The sequence below is a fragment of the Gigantopelta aegis genome, chromosome 6 (genome assembly GCF_016097555.1).
Source record: "Gigantopelta aegis isolate Gae_Host chromosome 6, Gae_host_genome, whole genome shotgun sequence".
In the NCBI taxonomy this organism is placed as follows: domain Eukaryota; kingdom Metazoa; phylum Mollusca; class Gastropoda; order Neomphalida; family Peltospiridae; genus Gigantopelta; species Gigantopelta aegis.
Genome location: NC_054704.1, coordinates 36,469,242 through 36,484,072, shown reverse-complemented (window position 1 = coordinate 36,484,072; position 14,831 = coordinate 36,469,242). Strand labels below are relative to the sequence as shown.

The window sequence follows — 14,831 nt, the reverse complement described above, 5'->3', positions numbered from 1 at the left end:
GCCCATGTTATTTTGTAATATTGTGCGACATGGGACCTTTTGGAACATGGGTATATAGCGCAAGTGACAGCCGGAGTGAATCGGTTAATGAACCACCTATTCGGACCGGTACTACAGCAAGATGCGGTCATAAGCAAAAAACTGAGACGGAAATGTTCTCAATTTTGGAGTGAAAATAAATGCTTATATAATGTATGTTTGCAATGGTGTATGTTGTTAGTGCCAACGAGAACCCGTTCTATGGGCAATCTTCGCTTGAAGTTGGGCAGTTTAACATGGGTTTCAATGGCAGATGACGTCTGTGTAGTGAGACCTCAATTATGTATCGAGTTCGGAAAACTACCGGTCAACTAATTTCGTGAAACGAATCGTAACACCTTCGCCGATTCCAATCGGAACTCCTCGTACATTTCTACGAAATATAAACTCGGACACAATGCGTCACCATTTTGGACGGAACTTTTTTCAGTCACATGATCAAAACATGGCCATGGAATATAATTGCTCATTCTGTGCTTCAGTGAATAGACAACTACATACAACAACAAATGCATCGAAGAGAATACGCGAGAATGATATAATACAAAAGATAACAGACACATTAGGCTTTAAACCTACTGACAGTTACAGAATATGTGACAGATGTGTAAATAAAATTATTAAATTCCAAAATAAATGTATTACAATTTCTTCAATTTTAACTATAATTAAATATGCTGAAGTAACCTTTTTCAGAAGTTTCTAAAACAGATTGAAAATACAAATCCATCACGAAACAATTTTTTAGTCGTCTTTATCTTTACTCATGAACCACGGTTAAATCTATATCACAGTTAATGTGTGCAGTTGGCGAGCATATTCCATAGAAATTGTGACAAGTCAGCTTTTTAAACAATCCAGCGCTTTCACATTTAAGAACAATTTCACCAAAACATCAGTCTGTTTAATCAGCTGTTTCTTGGTACAGATTGCCATTAGGTTCAGCTCCTCCAAAGAACTAAGTGGGGCTTTTTTTAATAGTTTATTGTGATACTGGACATTTAAAATACTAAAACATAGAACTCTTAAATGTTATAATTAAAATATTGCATTACACATGTGCTTGCATGCACCCACCCACCCACTGTCCATGTTTAGCAACATTTTTAAAAATATCTTAAAGGTCGAATATCAGAGTTAAATTAAAATATTATGCTATTTTCACATGTGATTGTAATAAATAACTACAATTTACTCGATCCCACACATAATATTTGCTTAAGTAACTCCAGAATAATAATTTTATAAAAAAAAAAAAAGGTTGTGTCAAAGATGTTCCATATTTGATCGAACTACATTATGTTACGAACTTCGTCCTAACCGCGTCACCAAATACATGAAAATTTGGTGTATTCCTACAACTTGTGTCCGAGCCTACATCTAGCGTAGCGGAATGTGATGAGGTGTTCCGATTGGGCCGATTCCAGTTTCTTCGGAATCGGCTGATTTGTCGAGTGACGGACGGTCTTTCGCATTTTGTCGTAAACCGGTGTCAACAGAAAAGGTGACTTTTGTAATACAACTAAAAGCAAAAGTAGGAAGACGCCTTTCTTCTATATGTTTAGGATTAATAATTAGGTATGCTAAACGTACTGTTTTTACACGTTCGTTAAACCAGAGATCTTGAAAGTAATTTTATAATTCGCAGCTTAAAGATCATATGAGCCCAATAATTAGAAACTAAAAATTATGAATACTTCGGAAACTTCCGGTAATCTCACGTATTTTAATTATATGTGTACTGTTTGACGCTTCTAACCGGTTTCCCAGGCAACACTGCATTTTCAAACTAAAGTAGCAATCTTGAGTAGGCCTATATTCGTTATATGGATGCAGTATTACAATATTTAAGTTTTTATTATGTCATCAGCCATGGTCGAGGTTTATGATGATGAAGTATCAATTTATAATTCCTCAACATAGCCTGACATAATCCATTTTGTGACATATTGGGTAGTCTAGAGTAAGTGTGGTTTTTACTACATCCAAATCTCCTTAAATACCCTTAATATAGCTGGTATTCAAAACTTGTGACACCATCTTTCAACCGAAAAAGTGCAACAAATGAACACAAACCAAAAATGTATAACCAACTGTACTCACAAAATCCCGATTGAAGTACTTGCATCATTATTAACAAAATAAATCTTCAATGACAACCTTAAAAAATATACCGCCATTTTACATTTGCTACATAGAGGGAAGTAACTCGTGCACTTAAAAAAAGTATTGCCTTAATGTACCCCATGCACTAGATATTGGGCAGAAATGTCGGCCTTAAGTTGCGTGTCCACTTGTCTATATATGGTGTAGATACAGATGTAGACATGTTTTGTGTGAGTGTCCACTAATTTATGTGGTTGCCAGTTCAGTTTTGTATCCACTTGTGTGTTTTCAGACCAGTTTTTGTATACGTTTCCACATCTACAGCTACATGGTCCATTTTGAAAAACGATATACACAGCCGTACACCAGACTGCATTCTGCAGCAGACACATTTTATGTTACTTCATATTAGCTGTATCCGTGCCCGTTTTTGCATAAACACAAGTGGACGCTAACTTTATGTTTGCTAACATTCACAAACTATTTGACTGGTTTCTGATGTATAAACCAGTCTAGGCTGGCTAAACTCTGGCTAGATTGTTTTTCGCAATGTTTTTGTAATAAGTCAATGACAGACAATTTCACCATTGTTCTTGCATTGTACACATGTATGCAATAAATATAACATATCTTATCTTACTGGTACTGATATTTTACTTCATATATTTTATCAGTGGTGCAAGTTTTTAAAATAGGCTTACCAGTACAATATTTTCTTCAATCAAAATATACTCACACTTTTGTGAATTGATGTCCATTGGCAAACACATTTCTAATGATGCTTTAATAAATGTTTAGCAATCCATTCACGCACACTTTCTTTAGTAAATGTTTAGCAATCCATTCACGCACACTTTCTTTAGTAAATGTTTAGCAATCCATTCACGCACACTTTCTTTAGTAAATGTTTAGCAATCCATTCACGCACACTTTTCTTTAACAAATGTTTAGCAATCCATTCACGCACACTTTCTTTAACAAATGTTTAGCAATCCATTCACGCACACTTTCTTTAATAAATGTTTAGCAATCCATTCACGCACACTTTCTTTAGTTGTTATGAAGCCACTGACTAGTTATTAGCTAGTTAAAATAGTTTAAAGCTTTTTTTGTTTTACTGTTAATTTACAATGTTGCTTAAATATTGCTTAAATTATTATTATTGACCATTTTATTAAACCTGTCGATGAACATTTTGTTTTCAAAATCTTGATTAGTGATATTTCAAGTCAGTTGAAAATTGATTAGCAGCTACTGTTTAATCGATGTTTTGAAAATAGCGACACGATACTGAACAAAATGTTCCCTACTTGTGTCTGGTTGTTGTGGGGTTTGTAGTACGGTAGCTTTTTATTTTATATGGGAAACTAAACAGGTACATACATATAGCAGCTTTTAAAGTTCCATGATGATCCCTTACCTTTGTATTGCAGGAACATGACAGATCCCACTAAGCGAGCTGGCATCGAGGCGTCCGCGATTAGCCTGCTCAAACGGGCTGTGGAGTTGGACATGGCCAAACGCTTTGAAGAGGCAACCACGTGCTACCAGGAAGGACTGCATCTTCTTATGGAAGTCCTTAAAGGTCAGACCAGAAGGTTATGTGACTGTGCATTAAAATGTGTCCATATTTTATTAAGCAGTCCAATTGCTATGTTCTGCCTAGCTAGCTCTGGCACTCGCCAAATTTGCCAATTGTAAATTTTAAAAACAATTGGCAAAACAAATTCATGTAATGATTGATATTTCATTGGAAAATGACTGGGTTTCTGCAATTTTTTAAGTTTAATTGATAATTTGGTGAAAGTTTCTGCTCACCTAGAGCTAGCCCTGGTTCAGAGATATAAATAGAGGATTTGTCATAAGTATTTCTTAATATGGAAAATATCAACTGATTAACTAGACCAGGTTGATATTTTACATATTAAAAAACATGAGTGGCGAATTCTATTTATCCTATAACACACCTAATAGAACATTTTAATACAAATTTTAGTAAATCACAGTACTAAGGTCTCCGCCAGCAGTAATATGACGCTAATTTATACAGGTTTTGTTGGCTTGTAAACAAATGACCCATCCACAGCAACACATTACTTAAGAGACCTTGCAAATTTGCATATCATTATTAACCGGGTTAATATGTATACTAAATTATCATATGGGTTTATGACATGGATATCATGGGTAAGTTCTAGGATAAAATATGTTTTAATGTACATGTATCATTAGTAAGTCAATATAGATTTAGTAAATTAATATATAATACCGGGAACATTTTGTTTTCAAAATCTTGATTAATAATATTTCTAGTCAATTAAAAATTGATTAGCAATTACTGTTTAATGTTTTAAAAGTGAGTAACAGCATCTGAATCTTGCATAGCGAATCACAACGTGATACTGAACAAAATGTTACCTGTAATATATGCTTTAGCTTAGATACAAAGGATAGTGCTTTCATACGGGTAATCCTTTTTTAAAGACTAGTCTTGAGTGTTTTCAATGTTATGAAGTTAGAATATTTGTCTGACCATGTGTTGTATTAAGACAGTTGAAGATATCCATCGACCGTTAAAACATAGCACTGGTTTGTTAAATCTGTAGTTGTGTTTATGTTTTGCATAGTAAAATATGGAGACACGATTTATCTATTGGTACAGCACTCACCTGGTTAGCCTGAGTACTCTGACTGTAAGAGAGCTAGATAGACATTTGGATGGTTATAATGCTCTCATTACAGCGTCATAACCGTCCAAATGTCCGTCTAGCTCTCTTACGGTCAGAGTACTCACCTGGTAAGCTGCAATAGGTAACAGGATCAATCTCCCTTTATGTACTGAGAATGTTTTCCATCTAAGCCAGTGCCTCATAACTGGACATTAAGTGGCATGGTATGTACTGTCCTGTCTTTGGGAAAGTGTATATAAAAGATTCCTTGCTACTTTATCAGTAGGAATGGTCCATGGGGTAGAAAGTTTCAAAATAGCCATATGCTAGACACCAAATAGCCCTAGTTTAGAATATGCTGAAGTATTGTTAAATAAATATTCCTTTCCTTTCCAGTATAGTAAAAGATATGAATTGATGAGGAGGCGAGATAGAGATTTTGAAATAACATTAAATGCTTAACAACCTGTGATGACAAAATTCCAGGACTACATGTAGAGTATTTTAAGATTGTGCTACCTGAACCTATTAATGTTTTGTTTGTTTCTAGGAACTCACGACGAAGACAAGAAGGTCCGGTATCGTCAGAAGATATCAGAATACATGACCAGAGCCGAGGAACTCAAACAGCATGTACAGCATGAGAAAGAAGGTAAACGTATTCAAAGTTGCACACATCACACACCTCCTCCAAAAGAAATGTCAGCAGGATTCTAGGCTCATAAGCAGCTTTCTTGAAAGAAAATGTGTAGATAGCCAATTCCATTTAGCTGCATATAGTTTTATTGCATATGTTTATTCCTATGTCAGTAACTTTTTCCCATTTCAAACAGCGCAAAACATGGTTTGCAATTTGTGTCAAAACAGATTGGTTATATTATATTGATGATAAAGAAATATTTGAAATCTCATGAAATTTGGTTGTTGTATGAACCATGTATTTATTTTTGTCTAGATCGACATGTATTTGACAGTAAAATAAAAATAAAAATAAACCGTTTTTCACCTGTAGAATATAAGTATCTTTAGTATACATATTTCTGTAACACATAACCAAGATTCAGTATTTAAACAGGGCTTCTAGGATGTTTATAAAATCCACTAGCCATGGGATCAGTGATTTTTTTAATTTACTAGCCATGATTAAAAATCTACTAGCCCTACTTTACTTTAAGTTAATACAATTTTACTAAATAATAGTAAAAAATCAGATATGTCACCTAAAGAGAGATATAACTTAAAGACTCTAACTTTGGGGAGTGGGGGATGGGATTAGGATATTCATATTTACAAAATAGACAACTACAACATTTGACCAAAAATATTTCACAGCCACCGTGCATGGCTATAGTAGTTATTTACTAGCCCAGCATTGAATATCACTAGCCACAGGAGTGGGGCTACCATAATCTAGAAGCCCTGATTTAACTGGTAATGTAGTATAGTCATGGCTGTTAACTGTCCGTCGTGAGACGGATTTCCGTCGTCAGAGAAATTGTGGAAATTATTTTTTCAGTCAGGTTTTTTTTTTTTTTTTTTTTTAAATGAGAATCACTTCGGCCGTTTTTGGTTTCCGTAATGTCAACCCGATCGCTTCGGACGTTTTCTTTGCCCCACTGACCCCCTTTAGGGACCCATCCCAGGGTATAAACTAATATACATTTTGGGGCCGGTGAACGGCCCCATTCCCCTAACATAAATTCCCAATCCAATATCAAACTTTTCCCCAGTTAGACCCTTCAACCCAACAGTTTCCCAATAAAGATTCCCAAAGTTGCTCTTATCATGACACTTGAACTCATAAAAATGTTTACTACTTGTTTTTGTTTTTTTAAAATCGAAAAAGTTTCGTTTTGGTTTTCCGATCGATTATGAACACGTGACGAACAACTCTGACCTGGATATGCAAATTAGGTGTATCCTGTTTTGATACAGTCTGTTGTATCGTAGTTTTTAGTAATAATGCCTACATTGTCTGATATAATATATTTTTGGTAGAAGAATATAACTTTTTGTTTTTAATCCATCCATTTGCGTTAACACATATTTGGGATCTATCGCAACACATCCAATCCGCTATTTACGGACGTAGAAAGTAAAAGTATTGACTTAATGTGTATCCTGCACTACCATTTGCTGTGCTATTTTAAGCAGACGATCTTATTTTGTAAAAAGGTGTGTACATATGTTTAGTACATTTTTTTCAGATATTTTATTATTATTTAAAAAAAAATTGTTATCATGTTTGGTACGTTTTTGTAATTAAACCCCCCTAAAAAAACACGTTACTACAGTAGTAGTAAATTAAGTGAAACCCCCCCCCCCCCCAATTTAAATGTGCTACTCACTCCCTTTGACCCCTGCGTGTGCTGTAACCTCACCGTGGTGCAGGGGTGTAACATTCTCTTTGAGAATGGCCAATACAGCACAAATTGAAGTTTAGAGTAAAATTCGGTGTCCGTAAAATTCTGTGATATTTGTATTTGTATTTTTGCACAGTTCTTTACACTGTTTTTGTTTAAACCTTGAATTTTTATATTGATGTTGATCATCACTTTATTTATTTGCATTTACCATAGTTTGACACCCAATAGCCGATGTATTTTTCGTGCTGGGGTGTCGTTAAACATTCATTCATTCATTCACTCCCTTTGAAGTAATGGCCATACCCGATGTCACACCATGTGACGAACAGCACGTGTGAGTTTGAACACTGTTACAATGTAATAGTTCTGCTGGGAGATTATTAGATTGCGTATTATAGATATTGAGACTTAATAAAATTGATCCGGTGAAAAATTAACATTTACCGACCAGCGGTATGTTACTTCTTTATTATTTACGATTGAATAATGAGGTCATTCGAGAACTACTCAACGTGCACTAAGGAGAGTAGGAATTATGGGATGTGTGACAAAACGTAATGGGGGGGGGGGGGGTTATTGTGCAACGTAATGTTAATTAATAAAGTATGCAACCAGTCATTGCCGTTTTATTTTAACATATATGTATTACTAAAGACCCCAAAGTAAAATATGACATGGTCACAAAACGTTACACGAGCGAGAGGGGTATTAAAACTGCAAGATTTTGCGTTACGTATTGTTAAATGGACACAGAGATCAACAGAGGACTATTCAACGTTAGCGTAATGCAGTATCAGACATTGGCTTTTACCCCAATTTTTAATGACCATAATGAATTTGCGATAAGACTACGGCGACCCGATGTAAATGTATTTAAATATTTGATTTGCCGTCCATTAGTTGGCGGTCAAGCCTAAATAAATAATATCAAGTAATAATGCAAACTTTAAAAAAAATGTCCGTAGCTTGTGAAAGAACACCCCCAGCAAATGTCAGCCTAATAGGACCATCTTTATTAATATAGGTTCACTGCAGGACCCATCAAATTAATGTTTTTGTCCAATAAAAAAAAAAAAAACAAGGTTTGGGTTGGGAGAAATACATGTTTAAAGTGGACTACAATTGTCATGTAAAACACTACCATTTTGAATGGTGATATAATCATGGCACTGACATCCGCCATCTAAACCCCCAACCAGGGCAATGCCCTGTACCTTGAAATTTCAGTCACAACATTTTACTTTTGTTAACAGCCATGAGTATAGTAAACCTTTACATAACTCATTCACTTATTCAAGATCACAATTTGGATTTAGTCTTTTTCTGACCCAACGATGACAATGTACTTGCACTGTTGATATCAGTGGGAGACATGTTATAGACATTCACACACACACACACACACACACACACACACACACACACACACACACACACACACACACACACACACACACACACACACACACACACACACACACACACACACACACCTGTCACAAAATGTGATATGTGAATCTGAGACAGTATTAAAAAAGAAGAGAAAATTGCTCCAGTATTTAATGTACATCATATTTCATTGTTTTTCAAAAATGTTACTTTTTCTCTTTTTACTTTCCTTTTAGTTGGAAAATATCATGAACAGATTCAAATAGAGGCAATTTCCACTGGTTATAGTTATGAAAAGCTTTTTTCACGTTTTCTGGACAATGAAGTTAGTGAGATCGAAATTGAAGATCCATATATCCGAGCAACACACCAGGTAACAAATATTGTTGCTAACGCCTCTTATTAATTGTGAAATAATGTCATTTATGGCTAATGTCAATCTTAAATTACTTTGTGTTTGTAGCGGGTCAGTGGAAAGAAAGAAATGTTTTATTTAACGGCACTCAACACATTTTATTTACAGTTACATGGCGTCGGACATATGGTTAAAGACCACACAGATATTGAGAGAGGAAACCCGCTGTCGCCACTTCATGAGCTACTCTTTTCGATTAGCAGCAAGGGATCTTTTATATGCACTATCCCACAGACACGATAGTACATACCACGGCCTTTGTTACACCAGTTGTGGAGCACTGGCTGGAACGAGAAATAGTTCAATGGGTCCACCGACGGGGACCAACCGCGCATCGAGCAAGCATTTTACCACTGGGCTACGTCCCGCCCCTCGAGTCATTGGATAAGAACTACCCTCAAAACCCTACTTTTTAAATAAGTGTATACCTGAAGTGTGACAACTTCTTCGAAAGATGAGATAATAAAAATAATTTGTTCTGTATCACAGTTTGAATCTTATAACTAGGGGCTGGACGTAGCTCAGTGGTAAAGCTCTCACTTGATGCACAGTTGGTTTGGGATCAATCCCAGTCAGTGGGCCCACTTGGCTATTTCTCATTTCATTCAGTACACCACAACTGGTATATCAAAGGCCATGATATGTGTAATCATGTCTGTGGGATGGTGCATATAAAAGATCCCTTGCTACTAATGGAAAAATATAGCAGGTTTCCTCTCTAAGACAAAATGTCAAAATTACCAAATGTTTGACATCGTATAGCCGATGATTAATAAATCAATGTGCTCTAGTGGTGTCGTTTTAAATCAAAAACAAATTTTAACTTTAGTTTTATTAATAAATCTAAGACAACTTTAAAATTATATACAGCTTAAAATATAGAGCAGAAATAAAGAAAGGTGATTGTTGTGCACTTATGTTAGACGTGTTTAAGTGTTAAATGCAAGGAACATTTTGTTTTCAAAATCTGGATTAGCAATATTTCTAGTCAATTGAAAATTGATTAGCAATTACTGTTTAATGTTTTAAAATTGAGTAACAAACTATGAAACTAGTGTAGTAAATCGTGGTTCCCTGAAATGTGCACAAAATATAATGTGTACACGTAGCTAATTTATTATAAATTACCCCCTTATTCATCACCTTATTTGTTTGCATTACCATAGTTTGACACCCAATAGCCGATGTATTTTTCATGCTGGGGTGTCGTTAAACATTCATTCATTCATTCATTCATTATTATAAATTATTAAATATAAACAGATATTTATGAATGTGACTAAGTGATAAACATCTTTCACAAAATAAATATAATCTGTATGTTATACCGTAATGCACTTTTATGACTGTATTTTTTCAGATTTTTAACCTTTTACGGTTTTGTGAACTGGTTGTCAAATCGGATACAAAAGTGACAAAGATTAAACTGATTACAGGGTGTGATGAGGTAATTTATTTGACACCCATTGTTTTTGCTGTTTTCAAAGTTTTTAACTATTTGTTACCAAAAAGATATTTAGTTGTTAGTAGGTTATAGTTCTTGGTTATTTGAGAGAGAGAGAGAGAGAGAGAGAGAGAGAGAGAGAGAGAGAGAGAGAGAGAGAGAGAGAGAGAGAGAGAGAGAGAGAGAGAGAGAGAGAGAGAGAGAGTGAGTGAGTGAGTGAGTGAGTGAGTGAGTGAGTGAGAGAGAGAGAGAGAGAGAGAGAGAGTGAGAGAGAGAGAGAGAGAGAGAGAGAGAGAGAGAGAGAGAGAGAGAGAGAGAGAGAGAGAGAGAGAGAGAGAGAGAGAGGGAGGAGAGGGAGAGTTCCCCACCCGCGAGGGAGGGAGGGGAGGGGAGGGGAGGGGGAGGGAGGGGACGGGAGGCAGAGATAAACTAAGACAATTGAGAGATATTAACAGATGACAAATTGACAACAGACAGAGATTGACATATAACAGACCCATTTATATATATATTAGACATGCTTCATGTGATTATATGTATTACTAGTACTTAAGATAAATATTTTATATGTTTCAGGAAAGTGAAGGTCAAAAACACAAACTAGGCCAGATACAAAAGAGTCTAAAGAAATACAACATTGAGCTGGAGATTGAGTACTCCACAACTCTTCATGACAGACAAATCAAGTAGGTTACAGAAGCTTGCCGAACCTCTAAACATTGTATTTACTTTGTAAATAGGGGAAGGACATAGTGAAGTGCCTGCTTGATGCACGGTTCGTCTGGGATCGATTGGGCTATTTTTCATTTCCGCCAGTGTACCACGACTGGCACATCAAAGGCTGTGGGATGGTGCATATAAAACATCCCTTGTTACTAATGAAAAAAATGTAGCCAATTTCATGTCTAAGACTGTCAAAATTACCAAAAGTTTGACATTCAATAGCCAATGATTAATATTAATCAATGTGCTCTAGTGGTGTTGTTTAAAAAAAAATTAACTTTTACATTGCAGATACACATGTATATCGCAACCTCGATTGTTGATTGTAACTTACAGAGTACTATAGAACGTAGATTTTCTTAAATTTTTTCAATGTGTCTTGCTTGAACATAGTTGTTTTTCAGAGTATGCAAATGGTACTGAATATCAAATTTGATTTGCAGATCAAATAAATTATTCATGTTGGTCGAGGCATCCCATGTGGGGCATTCAGAATTCCTCAGTATTTCAAATATTTATGATCTGGACTCTTACAAGACTATGTTTGTTAACAACTTCCACAATATTTGTAAAACAGTATTGCATTTTGCGATGTGATACCACTAATGTCATTTGGTTGATTGAAGTACAAAAATTGCTTTATACTTTTTTACTTGTTCACCGAATAACCACTGAGGTACATTATGCTTGTCCAGATACATTTTGACTTGTCGGGACAAATGGACACATACTTATTTCGAATGCTGTAGGGCTGTATTTGAAACACTGCAGTACTCTTGTTAGTTTCCTCTCCGTCCTGTCTGTCTGTTCGTCCATCCGTCTGTTCCACTTATAGTTTTCCAAATGGTTTTTTTTCACAAAGCCTTGAAATATTAACTGAAATTTTGTATATAGCTTTATAATAACTGTTACAGATGAAGTTAGACTTTTATGGCATGTTACCCATTTTTGACAGAGTTATGGCCCTTGAACTTTGGAGATACGAATATTTTTTTGTCCGGATTTTATTTTTGGCAATGCCTTAATATATTGAACTGAAATTTTGTGTATAGCTTTATCATATTTTGTTACAGATATATTTTAACTTTCATGGCGATTTTCCCATTTTTCAAAGAGTTATAGCCCTGGTAATTAGGAGATACAAAAATGTGTTGGGCCCAGTAGGGGTACTCTCAGAATGCTGTTTTTGTTTAAGATCATCATCAAAAGGTTATATTTTTTATATTTTATGTATTGTGCATCACATTTAATTATTATATAATGGACAAAGTAGAGGAAGAAAACTGCTGTACTAAACAGATGAACTGAAAGTAATGTTATTACTATATATAATTTAATAGTATTTATGCAAATGAACTGTTTTGATATTAAAACTTTACTAAAAATCATTTGCTGTCTTTGTTGAATCATATTTTGTTTTAATTTTTCAGACTGAACAATGGTTGGGTGATAAAAATTGGACGAGGTCTTGACTTATACAAAGCAACTGAAAACAATTTTTGCATTGGATTCTGTGACTTTGAATTGCGACGTTGTCATGAAACTACTGTAGACATTTTTCATAGCAAGCATATCAAACCACAAGACGAGCAAAGTTGACACCAGTTATTTGATAAAGTAACTACGCAGTAACTTTTTAAAGTAAAAATGAAATGACAGTACAGTTTTTAAAATACATGTAATATTATATACATATAAGTGTGGATTTAAGAGGAGGGTGATGGGGTGCGCACGTTCCTCGTAATTCAAAGTGTTTTAAAAAATCCATTAAAGGAAAGGTGTAGGCTGGCTCTAATGCCAAATTAAACAAATATGGAGCCTAAAATGAAGAATGATGCAATAAAAAGCAAATGAAAGCAATGAAGGAAGGAAATGTTTTATTTAACGATGCACTCAACACATTTTATTTACGGTTCTTTGGCGTCAGACATATGATTAAGGACCACACAGATATTGAGAGAGGAAACCCGCTGTCGCCACTTCATAGGCTACTCTTTTCGATTAGCAGAGAGGGATCTTTTATATGCTGAAAGCAATGAATTTATTTGTGTTAGTGGGGAGCATGTAATAACTTCGTCAACTTTGTTTTGGGGGGAGAATATTGCTATAAATAATGCATGCTAGTGTATTTTTTAATATTTTAGATGCCATTTTTAAGCATTGCACCTCCTCCCTATACAAATCCTGCATCCACCTGTGAATTTGTATTTTGCTAATTTATACCAGACTGAAAAAAAAAATGTTTTTCATCTATGTCTGTTTCGTGTCTAACGTGATTATTTATAGTCTGTCCTACAGTGAATGCCTTTTTCATACTATGAAATTTACTAAAAGTTATTTATTTTTGAGCCGATTGATTTGCAAATTGAACACAATTTTTTTAATTATTATTTATTTCCAAAACACTTTTGCAGAAAGTACTCACCCGCTCGCCAAATGTGAGTACGAATTCTAATGGACGAGTTAAAACCTGCAACTACCAGTCTGACGGGCAATCTGTCTCCTTTTTTTTGGACTAATTGTTGTAGGTTTTTTTTGCATTGCATCCATCAGCCATCCCATTATTCCATGCCATTCAAGCAAATGGCTCAGAATCATGACAAAATAAACAACGATACTACACAAGCGCCACATTCCAGAAGCAGAGCTGGTGAAAGGCCAGTACTTCCTAGAAATGGCTTGTCTATGTTGAAAGAAGTATGTTGCCAATAGATTGTTCTGTTAAATACCTGGAGGATATTTGAATTGTGTAAATCTATATGACAAACCAGCCTCGGTGGCGTCGTGGTTAGGCCATCGGTCAACAGGCTGGTAGGTACTGGGTTCAGATCCCAGTCGAGGCATGGGATTTTTAATCCAGATACCAACTCCAAAACCTGAGTGAGTGCTCCGCAAGGCTCGATGGGTAGGTGTAAACCATTTGCACCGACCAGTGATCCATAACTGGTTCAACAAAGGCCATGGTTTGTGCTATCCTGCCTGTGAGAAGCGCAAATAAAAGATCCTTTGCTGCTAATCGGAAAGAGTAGCCCATGAAGTGGCGACAGCGGGTTTCCTCTCAAAATCTGTGTGGTCCGTAACCATATGTTTGACGTCATATAACCGTAAATAAAATGCGTTGAGTGCATCGTTAAATAAAACATTTCTTTCTTTCTTTCTATATGACAAATATTAAAAAAACCTTTGTCTTTACCAGAATATTTCTAAATTTATTGATTTGTTAATCATATATTTCTTTCATTTGAATTGAAGACAGTGTTATATTTTTAAACAATATTGTTCTATATAGGCTGGCAGTCTAGTCAAAATGCTTGCGGCCTAGTAAATTTTAGTTGGTTCTGGTCCGGCAGGCTAGTGAAATATTTTTGATTTCTGCACCTTCTCACGTCAAACCAAATGAAATTATTTACAAAATACGTTTTTATAGAATGATGGGACGGACTACAGGTACTGGATTGTAGTTAGTAAGAGAGGAAACCTGCTACCACCACATATGCTACTCTTCCTGATTATTTAGCTGTAACTGCTGTTTTTCTATTTAAAAAAAAAACAAGAAAAGAAAGAAAATGTTTTTAAATTAGAGGAAACAATTGTGGTTGGGAAGAAAACATCAATCAATCAATAGTTATTGATAAAAAATGCCCAAATGGTATTTTATGTGCCTTATCACCAAACAAGAC

The 14,831-nt window shown here is 35.3% G+C and overlaps 1 protein-coding gene across 2 annotated transcripts; it reads left to right on the top strand.

Annotated features, from left to right (window-relative positions):
• Window positions 1–1,168: 1,168 nt before the first annotated feature.
• LOC121375438 (MIT domain-containing protein 1-like) lies at window positions 1,169–13,404 on the top strand. 2 transcript variants are annotated; one of them, XM_041502894.1, is made up of 7 exons: window positions 1,169–1,543; window positions 3,579–3,730; window positions 5,365–5,466; window positions 8,806–8,942; window positions 10,345–10,431; window positions 11,005–11,114; window positions 12,582–13,404. In XM_041502894.1, exons 2-7 carry the CDS (start codon window positions 3,583–3,585, stop codon window positions 12,748–12,750), a joined length of 753 nt encoding a protein of 250 aa, XP_041358828.1. In that variant the 5' UTR covers window positions 1,169–1,543; window positions 3,579–3,582; the 3' UTR covers window positions 12,751–13,404. The 2 variants fall into 2 exon arrangements, with proteins under 2 accessions (XP_041358828.1, XP_041358827.1); XM_041502893.1 differs by having other exon boundaries at window positions 1,169–1,617.
• The last annotated feature ends 1,427 nt before the right edge of the window (window positions 13,405–14,831 follow it).

Excerpts from the sequence above, each read along its gene's own strand:
- LOC121375438 (XM_041502894.1), top strand. The coding sequence starts at position 3,583 with ATGACAGATCCCACTAAGCGAGCTGGCATCGAGGCGTCCGCGATTAGC. Across the intron at positions 5,467-8,805 it reads TGTACAGCATGAGAAAGAAG|TTGGAAAATATCATGAACAG; the intron begins GTAAACGTATTC and ends CTTTCCTTTTAG. Across the intron at positions 8,943-10,344 it reads ATATCCGAGCAACACACCAG|ATTTTTAACCTTTTACGGTT; the intron begins GTAACAAATATT and ends GTATTTTTTCAG.